We start from the raw sequence: 19,904 nt of genomic DNA, 5'->3' as shown, positions 1-19,904 counted from the left end.
TAGGAGAAAATATAGGAGAAAATATTCATGACCTTGAGTAGGGCAGAGAGTTCTTAGATACAATATCGAAAGCATGATACATAGAAGAAAAAATTGATCAATTTGAATGTATCAACTTTCGCTCCTCAAAAGTCACCAATAAGAAAATAAAAGTACAAGCCACAAACTAAAAGAAAGCATTTGCAAATGATAGATCTAATAAAAAGCTTGTTGATCCACAGCCATGGCCAGTCCAGGGGCTGCTTTCTGCTGTCTGGGTGCCTTGTCCAGAGTGGGGGCCTTAGGCCTGGCCTCCTATGGGGCACACTTAGCCCAGTTCCTGGATGCCTACAGGAAGGAGCTCTTTCACAAGACCAACAAACACCACTTTTTACACAGCCTGGCCCTGCTAGGGGTGCTCCTGTGCAGAAAGTCCCTCTGGGCAGGGTTACTGCTAGCTTCTGGAACTACCTTTTTCTGCACCAGCTTTAACTACCAGGCTCTGAGTGGACACCCCAGCGCCCATACTTTGGCCCCTGTGGGAAGGAGCCTGCTACTCTTGGGCTGGCTTGCCTTGGCTCTTTGAGCTTCCTTGTGTTTAATTTCTGGGGACATTTTTTAGAATTGGAGCAGGGATGGGATTAAAAGAGAAAGGCAAATTAAAAAAATAATAATAAACTAAGAAGCTTGTATATAGAATATTTGAATAACTCTTACAACTCAATAATTATTAGGAAGACAAAAACCTAATTAAAAATAGGCAAATGATTTGATTAGACATTTCATCAAACAAGTTATGAATAGCTGAAAAGGATATGAAAAGATATGCAACATCATTAGTCATTAGGGAAATGTAAATCAAAATCCCAATTAGAAACTACTACATATCCACTAGAATGGCTATAATAAAAAATACAAATGGTACTAAGTGTTGGGGATGCAGAGAAAGCAGACCACCTGTGCATTGTTAGTGGGAACATAATATGGTACAGACACTTTGGAAAATATTTTGCAGTTTCTTAACAAGTTAAACATAAATTTATCATATAATAGCCATTTTACTTTTAGGAATTTAACCATAAGAGATAAAGATATATGTCCAAAAATATATGTCCACACAGAGGCATGTTGTAACTATTCATAGTAGCATTATCCATAATAAGAAAAAACTGGAAAAAATCCAAATGTCCATCACCTAGTAAATGGATGAACAAAATGTGATATATTTACACAATGGAATACTATCAATCACTTAAAAGGAACAAGCTATTGATACATGCTACAACATGAATACACCTTAAAAACATACTCAGTGAAAGAAGCTACACACAATGGACCACACATTATATGATTCCATTTATATGAAATGTACAGAAAAGGCAAATTTACAGAGAAAGAAAACAGAAGAGTATTTGCTTAAGCCTGGGCATGGGAGAAGAGATTAACTGCTAATGAGTATCACAGAATTTTTGGATGATGTAAAAATTTTTAAATTGAATTGCAGTGATTGTTGCACGATTCTATTAATTTACTAAAATCATTGAATTATACACTAATAAGAGTGAATTTTATAGTATGTATACTACATTTCAATAAATCTGTTTTAAAAAACACAGAGATATTTTAAATGGAATAATTTGGTGGACTTCCTTTATGGCACCTACATGGCTTTCCTCAGGCTTACCATATTTTCATAATTTCTTCATTTACGCTAACACTCCTTACATAACAATGAGTCACAAGCCTATATTTCCAGCCCTGACTGTGAAGCTTTTTCCCAGTTCTAACCTCATATATCCAGTTACGTTTCAGACTACTCCCTGCTAACTAACTTTTCCACCTCAATAAACTTTCCTTCTCATTTGTAATAACTATTAGTTATTCCTGCTTTTTACATCTTCTCATACCCTTAATACTGATATAAAACATTTTCACATGATATGTTTTACTTATTAATATAACTGCTCCTGGGATACTGCATGCTTTTATTTTTTTCTCTCCTAAATTAGACTGTGAGCTACATCAAAGGCAACTTTCATAGTTTTTTTTTCTGTACCTTCAAAACAATCAACACAGTGCTGAGTCTACAGAAGGTGATCATTAAATGAATGCTGATTTAAATTAATAATTTGCAATTCTTGCATTTGTTTATCATAAGTTTATGAGTGCCTACTATGTGTAAAACACTGGATTCAGTGCCATCAAGGAAGCAAAGAAATATATGATACATGATCTCTCTTCTGAAGGAGTTTATAATCAAGCTGGGCAAATAGTTAGCAAATACAAGACTACCATTCAAAAAGGATGTCAAGAAGCAATCCATGATTAAGAAAAAATGAGGAAACAAAACCAGTGATTCCAGGATCAGAAAAAGAGCTAAACTGAGCCTTAGAAGAGATAAGTTGGATATTAAAAAGTGAGAGAGGTTGAGAAGATTTCAGGCAGGGAAAATGGACTGAGAAGGGCAGAGATGAGAATTCAGGGTTTATGTAGAGGATTTGGGAGAAAATTAAGTTAGAAAAGTGGATTGAGGTCAGAAATTGAATGGCCATGAAGGCCTGATTAAGTTGTCCAGACTTTATTCTGTTAAAATAGTCATTTACTGAGCATTTACTATGTGATTTGTGGTTTATATGCATAGTGGGCATTTGTTGTATGTTGGATATTGGGTATCCATTCCCTCAGTCTCACAGCACTGATTTTCTTTTGAGAAGAATCCAGTGGGACTGTAACTAGAGGCCTTACCCTATTGTAGTTAAGGGGCAAGCAATTAAATTGAAAGTGACTGAAGTTTCAGTTTATCTCATCCTCAACATAATGTTTAGACTATTCTGGTTATGAGGCCCTTGTGTTTTCTGCTTCCTAGGTATTCAGAGCTACTTCAGTTCCTGCCTGTTTCCAGACCTGACTCACCAGCTTTCCATGGATTCTGTGATACCTTGTTATTTTCCAATGAATTAAACTTTGAATAAAATAGCCAGAGTTGATTTATGGTGCTTGCAACTGAAAAGTCCTAATTGATATAGTTATATATTATTTCCCACATTCCACTGATAAAGAGTCTGTGGGTTAGTGAGTAACTTCCCAATGCCAGACAGCTAGCAAGTGACAAATGTGGGTATGTTTGATTCTGGAATCTAATTTCTATAAAATTACTTACCAGAGGCTGCATGGCATGACCAAGACTCAAACTCTAGTTTGTCTGACTTCAAAACTGGTATTTTTTTCCCTACACCACTCTGCCTTTCAATGAGAATTCACTGTAGATCTTCAAGAAGGGTATGATATGATGAAAATGGCATTTTAGAAAGGTTAATTTCACAATAGAATATAGGCTGGAAGGGAAGCAAGAGAGCTTGATGTAGGGAGATAGATGACAAGGATGAGGTAAATAATCCAGGTGGAAAATGACAGTGGTCTGAAATAGTGAAATGACAGTTAGAATGCAAGAGAGTATAGACGGGAACAGTAACTAGAATATCAGTTGTCATAGCTATCTCTCTGAAATGTCCATCCCATTAATTTTTACTATTTTATAATAACTTCGGTTCAGTGATTTCAAATTTCAGTCCAGTAAGCCTATGTCTTTTACTGAGTTAATCAGAAACTCTTAGTAAGCGTATTATAAATGTACATCATTTACAGCTAAATTATATGTACACCATTTGCAGAAAAATGCAATTTGCCTAGTGATTTCATGATCAAGCAATATTTTATGGCTTTAAATTTCTTCAAACCATCACAAAACCACAGGAAAGAAAGGATATCACAAAATCCAAATAGTTATTTATAAGAATTGGCCTAAGTTTTCCCCACAAAGATAAAAATAAACTTCTCAGAAGAATGGTTATTCTACTAATGACCTTCATTTTCCAGGCAACCTGAGCCTCTAGAAGCAAGAGTCATTTTCTCCATTAAAAATGGCTGTACAAGTCAATAGGAAAAATAATATGAGTTTTGAAATAAGAGGAAAGGAAACAATTTGAATGAAAGAAATGTATACAGATCAGGCTATATAAGTGCTGCTCAAGCAAAAGATACTTCATACTTTGCAAAAGCAATAATTGGGACAGTACTCAAGCTCTCCATATAAACCTTGCATGACTAAACAACAACCCAAACTTTGCGCAAACAACGTTATTCATTGTTGCCTTAACTTTTTCCTTTTTAGTTACAAAAATAATATATGCTCATTATTTTAAAATTCAAAAAGTACTTCAGAATAGAAAATAAAAGTTTAAAGCTTTTTCTTCTACCTAATTACATCAGTTTGGTGTGTATATTTTCAGACATTTTTCTATGAGTATGAAAACATACACACACGCACACTCCATATATGTACCTTTTTATATGTATTTTTTATATAGATGAGATCATACTGCAGATATTGCTTTGCAACTTGGTTTTTTCATTTGACACTCTACTGTGGGCATCTTTTGCACATATTGAGAACCAGCTCTTTTGTTCTGTTACCAAGGCAGATGTGTTCTCAAGCCCTAGTTTCTGGCATTTTCCCAATCATTTAAATGCTTCAATAACTGCTTTTTGTGTTAAAAAAAAAACTTGACTTCCCAAGGAAAAGTACCTTTTAAATAATAAAGAAATTGGGGAATTTGTTTCTTAATATGCTACAAGAAAGGAAAATTCAATGTGACATGTAGATGCTTAATTCAAACAGCAAGGCTCTGGTAACAAACAATATCTGGTTCTCAGAGTAGCCTTTTCAAAAAATTATTTTATTGTGATAAGGACTCTTAACATGAGATCTATCCTCTTAACAAATTTTAAGTGTACAATACATTATTGTTGACTATATGTACGATATTATACAACAGATCTCTAGAGCTTATTCATCTTACTTAGCTGAAACTTAATTTGTGGCTATTTTTATGATATCCAGAGTACAATTTATTAAAAGGAGATGCCCTGATATTTTGATATATATTTTCCTTTAAATGCCGATTATTTGTAAAGAAACTTTCAGATAATTATTTTCTATAAATCTTGTCTTATGAAAGAAAATACTAATGAAACAGAGGGTTAAGAGGCATTTTAATTTAATATTATAGATCCTCATTAAATTACAGAATTTTTCTTCTAAACACTCTGCATAGTCTCCTAGCTATTAATAAAGTATGTGAGGTGCTCTTATTTAGAAGTTGGTTGCTAAAAACTAATTTTTTAAATACTGAAAATGTACTAATGTAATTTCCTGCATGGCAGGTATGCACCAGTAAATCTGGCATATTTAGGAGATGGGACAATTGTTAAATAAAAGTAGGATGTAATTAAAGGTTAAAAATGTTTTTTACTTCAGCAGCAAGTAAAAACACTCCTGCTCTCAGGAATCCAGTTCATTAGTTTAAGAAGTTGGGTTTTTTTTTATTTTTATTTATTTTTTATTATTTTTTTTTTGCAGTACACGGGCCTCTCACTGTTGTGGCCTCTCCCATTGCGGAGCACAGGCTCCGGATGCGCAGGCTCAGCGGCCATGGCTCACGGGCCCAGCCGCTCCGCGGCATGTGGGATCTTCCCGGACCGGGGCACGAACCCGTGTCCCCTGCATCGGCAGGTGGACTCCCAGCCACTGCGCCACCAGGGAAGCCCAAGAAGTTGGTTTTTTAGTACTAAGTTTGTTCTTGTGCAGAGCAATACTCTGTGTGAGGATGGAGAGTTACATACAAGAAAATATCTCAGTCCCCGTCCTAGGGAAGTTTAAAATATACTTGGGGAAAGAACGTGTGTTTGTAAAAGAAATGTGGCTATGTGGTTCTGTTATAATGTTTATCAAGAAGTATACAAAACTTTAATGTAGCTTCAGTAAATAAGCCCTGAAATAAATGAAGAGTTGAAGAACTACATCCCACTGGGCAAGCATTCCTAGAAAACATAAGTTTAGTAAGGAAGTTAGAATTCACTGATAGAGCACTAACCGTGTTCAAAGTATTTTTACATGTATTATGTTATTTAAAGCTCACCATGGTTCTATGAGGAAGGTACCCTCGTTTCACAGATGAGGATACTGGGGCAAAGGGAGTTGAAAAATTTGCCCAAGGTCACCAGATACAGCTTATGCTTATATGCACAGATCTGATTCCAGACAGTGGAGTATCAGCAAAACTTTGGGATTAGAACAGGGATAGGATAAGTATTTTCAGGAAGACTTTTCAACACACTATGTATAGCATATATTAGAAGCTAAGGAGCAGCATGGAGAGCACTGTAAGCAAATTGGTCATGTAGTCTAATAATTCATGTAATTCTGTCTCTGCCATTTTTAACCTTTCTTCCAAAGAAGGCTAGACACATTCTCACAATGACAGATAATGAAATTGTGTTAATTAGAGCATTTGGTTACTTCTAAACAAACAACGCTTAATTAGTCTTTTAGACAGAAAGACATTGGTTATAAAACAAGACAGACAAAACTGGTCAATATCATAATTTTGAAATTTTGGTTACAACTGTTTTAAAAGAGTCACTAAAACACAGTTATGAATCTGGAGAGTTTATGGTTGCATTTTTTGTTTCTTTCTCTGTATTAAATAGATTTTTTGATAACTAAAACAATGAGTTCATTAGCCATCCTGTTCATTTACTCGACTGTAGTTAGTCATGATGTCATTTCCTCGCCTCTTCTCTTTCATTGATGAGTTACAGAAGAGTGAAGTTAGCTATCTTCACCTGGAAAGTATTAATACTAACTAGATTTGCTGAAGCATTAGTCTTTACTACATGATAAGCATGTAATTTAACTGAAAAGCCTGCCACAGTGGACAATAAACCAAGGATATTAGTTCTCACTTTAACAACAAAACGTGACTTTGGGTCACAAGGCAAATTTAACTTATCTTCTAAGTTGAAAGGTATGGTTCGCATATAAAACACAGCAACTCAAGCTGATTAAACTTATTAGCCTTGGCCCTGGATCATACTTACTTAACTGGGATAGGAATCCCTATGCAGCCTTGTGAATGGTATAATAACAGACAGCACTTATAGAACCTTTATGCATATGAATAAAAAATTTACACAGATTAGCCCCTTAATGCTTATGTAACAACCCAATAGGGCTATTCCCATCATCATCCTCTTTTTAAAAGAAAACTGAGAGTTGGAGATGTGTGACTTGTCTAGGGTTATACAGACAGTAAGTGGAAGGATTTAAATCCAGGCAGTCTGACCCCAGAGCCTGTGCTGTTGCCTGAAACACAGGAAAATGGAGCGGATCATCATAGTGCATCATCCTGGGTGTCAGTTTTACTCAGGGACCAGGAATCTTATATAAAAACTATGTCAATAAATTATGGAACACAAGTCAAATATTGAAAGGAAACGTACAGATAAAATGTATAGATTTCAAGGGAGTTTCCTGCTTTCAATGGGTAGCTTCAGATCATATCTTCAGGCTCCTCGAAGTACAGGTTCCTTTGCTGCTGGGGATACTAAATGGAAAAATTCCTAGGATATTTTTCATTTAACTGTGGATTGAATACATTGGCATTTACTTTAAGCTCTGACCTCCCAGTATTTGGCTGTTAACCAAATAAAGTCATTAGGCATGTTAAATTTAATGAAAACCATCTTTTTCATTAAACTAGCTTGTTCTAGTATACCTTGCCAGTTCAAGCTAAGTCTCTTGTAAGTCAGAGGAACTTGAGTACTGATGCCCCTATAGGTGCTAATACCATGAGGAATGGAAAAGTGGCCAGGGCTGTCACTTAACTCCAGTTCTAGTACCTCTGTCCAAGAGTTCATTCACTTCTGTTCATTAAAGATGGTATAGTAGAGTGGTTAAGAACTCAACTTCTGGAATCAAACCATCTGGTTTCACATCTGGGCTTTTTTGATTATAAATTGTGTGACCTTGGACAAGTTATTCACTTAGTCTCGGTATCCTCATTGAGGATATAATACTAAGGATGAGATGAAGTTGTCATACAAGGATAGTATAAGGATGATAATGAACCCCTCAATGGGTTCATTAAAATACTAAAAATAAAGCACTTAGTCCAGTGTCTGATACACGAAAGTGATAAATAAAGTTATTATTATTCAGTGACAACTATGTATACTTACTACACAATGCTTATGCTTAGGGTAATCATCCATTATTAGAGGACCTGAACAATCTTTATTTACTCCTTAATTTGCCCCTAAACCAAAAACATTAACATTTGTGAAAACGACTTTTTGCATACATAATAATATATGTAAAAGTGTGTTAACTGCAGAATTGTTTGTAGTGACGAATACATGGAAAGTCCTAGAATGTCCATCTAATAAGGAAGGCCTCAGTTTTCCCAGTCTGTATAAGGAGATTGGACTAGATCATTTCTAAAATCCCTTCCACCTCCAACAAGGACAATATTTTCACCAGTTGTTAGTTAGGCTTGACACCAATACGCTAAGCAATAGAACTGAGACAGGAAAATCTAAGGTATTAGGTGGGTATTTAAAATTAAGTCACAGTGCACAGTACTCTACAATTAACCAACACATAAAAAGTTAAAAAAATATGTTATTAATATCAAGGACAGAAATCATTATTTAACACATTGGGAGTTATTATATTTTAAGATGTATGTAATTAATTGTATGCAAATTTTATACTCTTAACCTTTATAATGGAATAAAAAATAAAAGGTATCAAAAATAAACATGAGATATGAGTTTGAGGTTTAGATAATGAAGATGTATAATTTAGGACTATCAGGAAGTTTGAAAGTTCTCAAGAAAGAAAGGGGGCTGTGTGTGCTGTAAAACACTAAAACAATACTTGGTTTGAATTTTATTTAAAATTGTGTTGATTTTTTTTCTTTGAAATAACAGGAGACATTCTGTAGGCAGACAATGCCAAGCAGGATGAGTGGTTATTTGACTTTAGAACTATCAGGACCTAATATTATTATTAATATCAAGGAGTTGCCAACATCCATGAAATTTCCACCCTCATGCATATCTGAGTTGGAAAATCTCTATTTGTAGAGTCCCATGCTGCTTCCAAAATAGAATTCACATTATAGTCACAAAGAAATGCTATGAGTGGCTTGAGACTATATAATAAGAAAGGTTCCTTTACACATAATCTTGATCAATAATATTACGAAAAATAGTAAACAATGTTGAATTTGAGGTCTATGTGCCATTTTAGCCCCATTTTATTTAATTTATTTATTTAAAATTAATTTTTAATTAATTTATTTTTAATTTTTATTTTTGGCTGCATTGGGTCTTCACTGCTGTATGCGGGCTACCCCTAGTTGTGGCGAGCAGGGCCTACTTTTCGTTGTGGTGCATAGGCTCTTCATTGCAGTGGCTTCTCCTTGTAGAGCACGGGCTGTAGGTGTTTGGGCTTCAGCAGTTGCTCAGTAGTTGCAGCACGCGGGCCATAGAGCGCATGGCTTCAGTAGTTGCAGCCCATGGATTCAGTTGCTGCAGGGCTCTAGGGCATGCGGGCCTCAGTAGTTGTGGTGCACAGGCTCAGTAGTTATGGCTCACGGGCTCTAGAGCACAGGCTCAGTAGTTGTGGCACACGGGCTTAGATGCTCCACAGCATGTGGGATCTCCTCGGACCAGGGATCAAACCCGTGTCCCCTGAATTGGCAGGCGGATTCTTAACCACTATGCTACCAGGAAAGTCCATAGCCCCAATTTAGAGAGGAAGAATAGAGGTAATAAAAGTGAGTTAGCTTGCCCAATATCTAATACAACCAGTAAGAGGAAAAATCAGGATTCAAGCCCAGCAATTCTGACTCCAGAACCTGTAATAAAATCACTTAGGTCATAAAGTCTCACTAAGGAAATCAAATGCTGAAACTTGATTATTATTGAGATTCTACTCTTTTAAACTCTAAGAAAGGGTTTTTAAAATTATGTGTATGTTGTTTGATACAAAAATGACCATCACCTCTGAAGAGCTGTGGAATAGGTATTTGTTCCCACCAGCAGGAATATTTGCAATTCCATAAGACTTACTTTTTCTCAGTGGACGCACTTAATCAAATTAATTAAATATATTTGGGTATTCTGGATGAAAAATGGCAGAAAATATCATTTGGGCTTGTTCTACATTGTCCAAATATAATACAAAATTTAGAACTAGTTATGGTAGTTATACATACATGCATGGACATTGCTCACCATTCAAATCCTTTGAATTTTTCCTCCCTTTTTAGTCAAATGAAATAAAATGCTTCCAAACTTGCAATTAAAAAGGTTTGCTTTATTTAAGTTTTTATGTGAGAATTCTTCAAATGAGTACTGTGGGCAAAAGATTCTTGAGTGTCCTTATAAAAGTGTTTCTCTGTGATGTGGATTTACATTTTTGAACAATGTATGCTATTTTTAAGTTGAAAACTAGCATTAGAATAAATATCCAAATTAGTAACTAATTTTCTTTTTCTGCTATTGCATATTAATTGTAACTGTTCTCTTAAATTCCATGCAGTTAAGGTTATAATGCCAGAAATGTAATTCACAAATATTTCCTTTTAAAAATCAAATGTTATGGGGGAATATTCCATTTGTGTCAAAAAAGGTTATGCATGTTCATTGGTACAAAGTTTGATATGTTTATTAAATCAAGTTTCTTAAAAATAAAAAAAATAAAATGTTATAGCTACATACCATATTCTATTCATTTGTGTGTACCCTTATTTTAGGAATGAGTATGGAATGATATAATTTTGATTTGAAAAACAGTAGTGTGAAATACTAACCAATTTTTATTACTATTCCTTTTTAAACCACAATTTATTAACAGCTTGAAAAAGCTGTCTATTTAATTTTACCAAAGAGGTCTCTCCTAACCAAGGCGAGAAAAACAGAGGCATTATTTGTACTCCTGAATAATGCTATCTACCATTCCTGTGGCTGGATTATAGACAGCTACACACTGGCAACTCCAGAAACTAGAAGAGCATTTGATGTTTCTTGTGTTGATTGGTTTTCTAGGTTATTACTGTTGTTATTTGCCTCTTTCTCTCTCTTCTGAGAGCAGAAATGAAAGGCCAAGGATGAAGATCCACCTTCTATAACTGTCTCCACTGCAATGAAATTCTGTTATCCAACAATTTGGTTCTATTTTCCTCTCAAATAGACCTAACAAATATTTACCAAATAGGTGATTAAAATCAGTACACAAGTGAACAGAACAGAGAGTACAACACACACCCACACATATATGGACAACAAATTTTTGATAAAGGTGCAAAAGTAGTTCAGTAGAGAAAGGAGCTTTTGTAATAAATGATGCTGGAACAGTTGGTTACACATTTGCAAAAAAGAAAAAAATAATAAATCCACATCTTCTACCACATACAAAAATAGATCAGATTGAAATATAAAACCTAAAAGTATAAAACTTTAAAAAAAGATAGAAGAATATCCTTGTGACCTTGGGCCAGGCAAAGGTGATACCAAAAGCATGGGAACCTAGGGGCAGGACAGGAATGCAGACGCAGACATAGAGAATGGACTTGAGGACACGGGGAGGGGGAAGGGCAAGCTGGGATGAAGTGAGAGAGTAGCAATGACATATATACACTACCAAATGTAAAATAGATAGTGGGAAGCAGCCGTGTCACACAGGGAGATCAGCTCAGTGCTTTGTGACCACCTAGAGGGGTCGGTTAGGGAGGGTGGGAGGGAGATGCAAGAGGGAGGGGATATGGGGATACATAAATACATATAGCTGATTCACTTTGTTATACAGCAGAAAGTAACACAACATTATAAAGCAATTATACTCCGATAAAGATGTTCAAAAAAAAAGCTTGGCTCATAAAATAAAAAAAGATGATATACTGGACTCTATCAAAATTACAAATTTTTGCTCTTTGAAAAACTGTGAAAGGCACTTTTTCAGTTTTTCCTGTTTTTTTAAGAGGATGAAAAAAAATCATGGATTGGGAGAAAATATTTGCAGAGCTTATACTTGATAAAGGACTTGTATCCAGAGTAGAAAATGAATTCTCAAAACTCAATAGTAAGACAACAACCTAATAGAAAAATGGGTAAAATATGAATAGATACTTCTACAAAGAAGATAAGTAGATGGTAAATCAGTACACAAAAAGATGTTCAACATCATTAGTCATTAGGGAAATGCAAAGTAAAACCACAATGAGATACTCTTACATACCTATTAGAATGGTTAAATTTTAAAAGACTGACCATACCAAGTGTTGGCACTCCTAGTGGGAATGCAAACTTGTACAATCACTTTGGAAAATAGCTAATTTCTTAAAAGCTAAACATACACATACCATGTGATCCAGTCATTCCACATCTAAGTATTTTTCTAAAGGAAATGAAACTATATGTCCATACAAAGACATACACAAATGAACATAGCAGCTTTATACATAATAGCCCAAAACTCAAATGTCCATCAACAAATTGTGATATATCCAAGCAATGTGTAACTACTCAGTAACACAATAGGAAAATGACTCGTTATGCACATAACGATATGGAAAAATATAAAAATAATTATGCTAAGTGAAAGAAGATAAGCAAAAAGAGGGATATATTGCATGACTCCATTTATATAACATTCTAGAAATGCAAGCCAATCTATAGAAACAGAGAGATGATCAGTGGTTGCCTAGGGACGGAGTAGGGCATGATGAAACATTTGGGGGTGATGAAAATGTTCATTATATTGACTGTGGTGATGACTTCACAGGTGTATAGATTTATAAAAACTTAGCAAATTGTACACTTTATGTACGATTATATCTATTGCACAGTTGACCCTTGAACAACTCGGGGGTTAGGGGCACCCATCCTCTGCACAGTCGAAAATCTTGTGTATAACTTTATAGCCTGCCACAGTATCCACGGTTTTGCATTCAGGGATTCAAGTAACTGCAGCTTGTGTGGTACTGTAGTATTTACTGAAAAAAAATTGTGTATAAGTGGGTCCACGCAGTTCAAATCTGTGTTGTTCAAGGGTCAACTGTACTTCAGTAAAATTGTTTTAAAAAAGAATTAACTTGTTTATTTAGATAAAATCTATCTAGATGAACCAAAAAAAAAAAAGAACAACAAACAATAAGTCCAAAAATAAATGAATTTGCAATGCTTGGCTTCTTAAACATCTACAACAAAAGATAATGCTACAGCAGTTTTCATTGTGTATTATGTATGTGTGTTTGTGTGGCAGGGGTGGTGGGTGGGATTGTGTACATGTTCATAACAGGTAAGGTGTAAACAGATGTCCAAGAGCCATGTTCAGCTTGGAATATACCAATAGATTCTGTGTTAAGCATCATCTCATGTAGAACTATGAACATTTAACCCTCCAAAAAGAATATTATAAAATAATGGAACAGAGATCATATTACTATGCAAGTAATTTATAGATAGCCTTATTAAGAAAAATAGCATATTATATGCTTGCACACTTATAAAAATAGAAAAAATATGGCATTATACATAAATTATATTCATTATATGAACATAAAATTTATTTTCTTTTAGGGACCTGCCATTATAAAATTAAGTTAACTAACAGACCAAAAAAGCTACAAAAATAAAAGTGTGTTATGAGATACCTAAAGTATTGTATACACATCAAAAGTAGACTGTTGTTAGAAAAAGGTACCTAAAATCTATGGCTTGGGACAACAGACTTCCAATCAAAAATCAGGATAGCTCATTAATATATTATCTTTGTATGAGGTTTTTTTACAAGCTTTTTTTCTCTTTTTATTCTCCCTGTTCCATTCCAAACTTTTCTGTATCGGTGTGAATGATTAAGTATTAATTCTTGAAAAGCATCTAAACAAGCCTCCACGTAGATAATTTTAGAATGAAAGTTGTAGTTGAGTCACATTTGTCCAATATCATAAATCAGAAGAGAGCTATTTTCTAAAGGAGTCACAGTTGTCTTAAATCAAGGTCAAAATTATTTTACCCTTAGGATTTCACCACTGATTAGTTCCTTTTTCAATTCAGTAGAAAAACAAGCAAAGGATATGAATAAGCAATTCCCAAGTGGACAATAAACATATGAAAAGACATTCAATCTTACCACTAATCTAAGAAATAGAAATGCATAATAATAAGAAATTAATTTGGAGATGTTTATTAAAATGTGAATAGTGATTATCTCAGTGTATTTTGAGTTATTTTAAATTTCTTATTTGGATTTCAATGTACTGACTTTTTTCAACCTATATTATTTTCAGAAAAGATAAAGTTATTAAAAAACTGCCTCAGTTATTTGCAGATAAATTATGGACAATGCATCAGAAATCAGAACTCAGAAACAGAATCAAACAATTTAGTTAATACAGTAAAGGTGGTATTTCAAATAAGTGTGAGACAGAAAGATTATCAAATAAGTGGTACTAAGAAAATTAACTAGCTAATAAAAATACATTAAAAAAGTCTCAATCCCTAACTCATTGCTAACTCCAAAATACTAATTATTGTTGGTACAAAGTTTAACATGTATATGAAACCATTAAGGTACTATAAAATATAAGTGCATTCATTACCAAAATACATCCATCATTTTAAAGGAAAATAATAATCTGTAGAACAATATTTACAGCATAACTTCATTGATTTAAATCATTGTTTCCATAGTATATGTTTTAATTAAAATTATAAAATGAAAGGATATGCACCCAGTAAGTTATATTCAGCATTATATCATCATCCTCTACCACATGTGCCTGGCACATGGCAGGCACAAAAATATATTAGTTGAATGACTAAATAAATGAACTCATGCATTGTTGGTGGGACTGTAAATTGTGATAATTTTTTTCTGGAGAGAAGTTTGGCAATATGTATCAAAGAGTAAAATAAGCATGCAACTTATTCCAGCACTCCCATTTCTAGAATTCATCATATGACTAATTTTTACAAGTGCATATAGTAGGTATACAGGGGTAACTTTTTTATAACAGGAGAAAATATGAATGTTAGTGGAGAGATGGTTTGGGAAGTAGCTGCCCTACAATAGGAATCTGGTTAAATAAATTAAGGCAAATATTTCCATGGAATATGCATCTATTTAAAAATAAGATGTTGATCATTTACTGTGAAAGTATAGTCACAATTAATTGATAAATGAGCAGATTACAAGAGAATACGATGTCACATAGATAAAACAGCATATATAAACAGGCAGGTGTGAATATGTACAAAGAAAATTCTGGAAGGAAATGCATCAAAATGCTAACAATGGTTAACAAATGATTAAGATTGTGTTTTTATTATCATTGGAATTTTCTATATTGTATTTTTCCTTACAATGCTTACATACTTTGACAACCAGGAATAAACAATAAAAGTAAATTCATTTACAGAATAGAAAATAAAAGTGTTTCCTAACTTTTAAAAAATATGACTAAATGACTAAGCACAAATCCTATAATAAAAAGGTAACATAAGGGTTAATCTAACTTTAATATTTTCCTCACTTGAAATGAATAATTCATCATATTTTATATTTTAATTTGCTACTTGTATTCTATGAGCAGGTTTAGAAAGTGAATGTGATTAATTAGGTTATTTTCTACATTAGCATTCCAAATCACCTCTGTGGAGTTTTCCGCTTCCATAGAACTACTAAGATATCTTCCAATTAAGTCTTTAAAAGACTATATCTTGTGAATTTTTATTCAAACACAGATAGGTAATTCTTGTCATTCATAAAAATGGGCTAAATATGTTCCTTACCTTTTAATGAAAAGTAAACACTGGTCTTTTTGGTTGTACCAAGGGAGTTGTTCTGTTGCAGAAAAGAATCCTGTAAATAAAAATAACAGATACCTGTTTTTAAACTTCATTTTGCAAAAGTTTATTCATATATTACTGGACTTGTAAATCATACTTTAGTATGGCTAGAATTTTACAGTGTTAGAAGGAAACTGGTGGAAGATGACAATGTAAAGAACACCCTGACAGAGGATGCAGTTTCATCAGCACAGATTCCCCCTCCCGTCCTGCTATTCGTGGAATTGAAAACTGCTGCACGAAAGTATAGAACAAATCGTCTGCTTTTAAATAATACTACTTAACATTTGAATGCCCTTTTATTTTATCTATAAGGTTGTTAACAATCATTGAGAAGGACTACGTGGCAAATCAGCAGCAAGGATGGGGTCTCTTATATGCCAGCTTAAAAAGAGAAATATAGTAAAAATGGTGTAACTGACTCACGGCAACATGGGTTCGCAAACCTTGTAGATGGATATAAACCAGGCTTGCCAAACATCACAGACAGCACTTATTAAAACTGCTACGTGGAATGCAATATGCCTGCTTTCTAGCCCCTCCCCCCCTCACCAATAAACGACTCCCCCTTTTTCCCCCAGTGTAAAAATACATGCTCATAGAACAATTAGATAAAAGAAAAAGAATTTTAAAAATCATCAATAATCACACTACCCAATGATGCCACTTGGAGCATTTTCACCCAATTTTTTAAAAAACAGATTTTTGTTACGAGGCCCCTGACAAACCAAGCGGGAATTAAGGATGAGCGGATGGGAGAAGAATATTCCTCTTCCCTTGTTAGGAATCATGACTAGTATTTTTACCTCATATCTAAGCTTTTTTTTTTTTTGTAATTATAAAACTATAAAGATAGAATTTTGAGGGGGGAAAAAACGTCTTCCAGGGGTGTCTGCCTCAGCAACCAAGGAGCGTCTGGGAAGGAGGGCGGAGCCTGGAGGGGGAGGTGCGTTTGGTCACTCATTGGGCTGAGAGGTTGTCAATCAAGCTTGCCCAGCAAATGAGGTGCGAGCTGAGGGCACACTGGGAACTAAATGAACTGGAGGTCTGACTGCGAGGGGAGGGGGCTCGAGATGTAAGCAGTGAAGAGATCTCGGGGTCTTGCACTGCGCCATTCGGCTGCGGCACGCCTCAGTCCGCTGCAGCTGTAGCTGAGAGAGGCCTTGCCTTCGCCGCTCTCGTCCAGGTCTCCGCTGCTGCTGGCACCTCCGTTGCGATCTCCTCGGCCCAGCCGCGCCCCGCCCCGCGCTCCTGCTGCCTTCACCGCTGCCAACACCTCAGCCAGAGCCTCCGCCGCCGCCACCCAAGCATCCGTGAGTCATTTTCTGCCCATCTGTGGGCGCGCGGTAGTCACCACCCTAAGAGGTGTGCAGGCTTGCAAAATGGCAGAAGCGGATCCTAACAGGGTCTTGGAACCTGCCGCCCAGGGGGTGGATGAAGAGATGGTGGCTAGCTCGTCTAGCGATTCTGGGGAAGAATCTGACAGCAGCAGCTCTAGCAGCAGCACTAGTTGCAGCAGCAGCAGCAGTAGTAGTGGCAGCAGCAGCAGCAGCAGTAGCTGCAGCCGCTTCTATAGAAAGAAGAGGGTACCTGGGCCTTCCAGAAGTGCGCGGCGTGCTCCGTCGGGTAGAAGTTTCGTGGATCAGCTGCCTCGGGCAGTTAGAAATCGTGTGCAGGCGCTCAGAAATATTCAAGATGAATGTGACAAGGTAGACGCCCTGTTCTTAAAGGCAATTCACGATCTCGAACGAAAATATGCCGAACTCAATAGGCCTCTGTATGATCGGCGATTTCGAATCATCAATGCAGAATATGAGCCTACGGAAGAAGAATGTGAATGGAATTCGGAGGATGAGGTGTTCAGCAGTGATGAGGAGGTGCAGGAAGAAGGCCCTAGTGAGATGCCTGCCTTAGAGGGTGAGGAAGAAGAGGATGACCCGAAAACAAAACCTGAGGTCAAGGCTGAAGAAAATGCAGCTCCGAAAGAAAATCCCGAGGCAAAGGCTGAAGAAGAAGAAGAGTCTAAAGATGCTCTGGAGGCCAAGACTGAAGTAAAAGAAGATCCGAAAGAATCCCCCCAGGCAAAGGCAGAAGATAAAGAGCAGCCTAAAGTAACAGAGGCTAAGGCAAGGGCTCCAGGAAAAGAGGCTCCTAAAAGAGTTCCTGAGGTCAGGCCTAAGGAAAGAGCTCTTAAAAGAGCTCGCAAGGGAAAGCCTAAAAGAGAAGATCCTAAAGGCATTCCCGACTATTGGCTGACTGTCTTAAAGAATGTTGACAAGCTGGGGCCCATGATTCAGAAGTATGATGAGCCCATTCTGAAGTTCCTGTCCGATGTTAGCCTGAAGTTCTCAAAACCTGGCCGGCCTATAAGTTACACATTTGAATTTTGCTTTCTACCCAATCCATACTTCAAAAATGAGGTGCTGACCAAGACATATATAATAAAGTCAAAGCCAGATCACAACGATCCCTTCTTCTCTTGGGGCTGGGAAATCCAAGATTGCAAAGGCTGTAAGATAGATTGGAGAAGAGCAAAGGATGTTACAGTGACAACCACCCGGAGTCGCACAACTGCTACTGGAGAAGTTGAAACCCAGCCAAGAGTGGTTCCTAATGCATCATTCTTCAATTTCTTTAGCCCTCCTGAGATTCCTACAATTGGAAAGCTTGAACCACGAGAAGATGCTATCCTTGATGAGGACTTTGAAATTGGTCAAATTTTACATGATAATGTCATCCTGAAATCAATCTATTACTATACAGGAGAAGTCAATGGTACCTATGATGTTGGTAAAGATTGTAGAAACAGGAAATATCGAAAATAAAAAAAAGGCTGCATGAAAGAATTTTCAAGAATCTCAAATTTCAAGCAGAAGTGAAGTAGGTTTATATAGTCTTGGGGAAAAAAAAAAACAAAACCTGCCCTGTAACCTCAGCACTAGTATTCCTAACAGTCTTGAGTTTTCGTACTTTCCTGGTAGCCTAAAATATTGTCTTAAAGTGTCTAAGTATCAGTTTATTCTATCTAGCCTGTTGTAGTGTAATATTCTTCAAAATATGTAAACTGTTGTCAATTATCTAAAGCATGTTAGTTTGGTGCTACAAAGTTTTGATTTTTGTGAAGTCCTTTTGTCATATTCCTATTAGAATGTAGCTGTGAAAACTGTCAGAATTGTTTAACTGAGACAAATATTTGCTTGAAAAAAAAAGTTCCTGAAGCATCAATGCAAATATTTTTTTTTCTTTTTCCAGCCCAGAAGACTAAGGGTTTAAATCTGCTTGTACTAGCTGTGCCTTCATTACTTTGCTATAGAAATACAGTATTATACTAACTAAAACAGTGCATTGTGAAATTTGACCCCTTGAAAAAAATTAGCATACATTTAATAATGTCCATCAAGACCATATATGATATGACTGTGAGCTTGTTAATGTGCCATAGTGGTTTATAAATTTAAGCATAATGAAGTTATTGTTTACCACTGAGGTGTTAATATAACATAGCATTTTTAAAAAGTTTGCTCATCTTCTCCTGTGTAACTGTAAACTAAAGGTACTAACCACATTTTCTTTGTAATATGTTCTACTTTGCCTTTCACTGGAAATGATCACTTTACATCATTGGTATTTTTTTCATGTTCTTCTATTACAATCTAAAATAAATGTCAAAATGTATCGTGCTATAAAAATCTACCATTTTTGCCTCATTATAAAAAATATGGTGCTTATTATAGAAAAAGTAGAGAATCCTTAGGAAAAGGAACATTTAAAAATATATAATTATCAATATAATTAACATTCTGATACATTTCACAGATCTTAGCTCTTTTTGGTGGGTACACATCCCAGTGATTGGAGAGAAATGGGACAGGGGAGAAGGACTAAGATAGGGGAGAGAGGAAGAGAAGAGGAGGAAGGAATGGGGAGGAGTGTTGAAGTAGAGAAAGTGGGGAGGGAGAAGGGAGAGGGAGGGTACCAGAGTGAGGAGGGGGGTGGAAGGAGAAGAGGGTGGGAGGGAGGAGGAAAGGAAAGGGGAGAGAAGGAAGGGAGAGGGGAGGAAGGAAGGGAGGAGGGTGGGGAGTGGAAAGGATGGGAGGAGGTAGGGATGGAGAAGAGGGGAGATAGGCAGGAGTGCCTCACCCAGAAAGGACATCCATATTAGTTGT

General features: G+C 35.9%; 3 protein-coding genes across 5 annotated transcripts in view; 2 read left to right on the top strand and 1 right to left on the bottom strand.

Moving 5' to 3' along the window:
* Nucleotides 1-16,651, bottom strand: part of FAM133A (family with sequence similarity 133 member A) — a 48,555-nt gene extending 31,904 nt beyond the window's left edge. For all 3 annotated transcript variants that reach the window (XM_079911369.1, XM_079911371.1, XM_079911370.1), the window contains exons 1-2: nucleotides 16,545-16,651; nucleotides 15,682-15,751 (exon numbers count right to left, since the gene is read on the bottom strand). The gene's annotated coding sequence lies outside the window, so the exon portion shown is untranslated. The remainder of the gene's footprint in view (nucleotides 1-15,681; nucleotides 15,752-16,544) is intronic.
* LOC307180843 (transmembrane protein 256-like) lies at nucleotides 224-686 on the top strand (the record flags this gene model as incomplete). The annotated part of the gene is made up of 1 exon (XM_079911368.1): nucleotides 224-686. One exon carries the CDS (start codon nucleotides 224-226, stop codon nucleotides 563-565), a length of 342 nt encoding a protein of 113 aa, XP_079767494.1. The 3' UTR covers nucleotides 566-686.
* Nucleotides 16,652-16,788: 137 nt separating the features above from the next.
* On the top strand, nucleotides 16,789-18,986 carry NAP1L3 (nucleosome assembly protein 1 like 3). The gene has a single exon (XM_079910372.1). The coding sequence runs from the start codon at nucleotides 17,121-17,123 to the stop codon at nucleotides 18,561-18,563; it is 1,443 nt and encodes a 480-aa protein (XP_079766498.1). The 5' UTR covers nucleotides 16,789-17,120; the 3' UTR covers nucleotides 18,564-18,986.
* The last annotated feature ends 918 nt before the right edge of the window (nucleotides 18,987-19,904 follow it).

Source organism: Stenella coeruleoalba, assembly GCF_951394435.1.
Source record: "Stenella coeruleoalba genome assembly, chromosome: X".
Classification (NCBI taxonomy): Eukaryota; Metazoa; Chordata; class Mammalia; order Artiodactyla; family Delphinidae; genus Stenella; species Stenella coeruleoalba.
This window is presented reverse-complemented; position numbering and strand designations above follow the sequence as displayed.

Coding starts and splice junctions, on each gene's coding strand:
- NAP1L3 (XM_079910372.1), top strand. CDS start 17,121: ATGGCAGAAGCGGATCCTAACAGGGTCTTGGAACCTGCCGCCCAGGGG.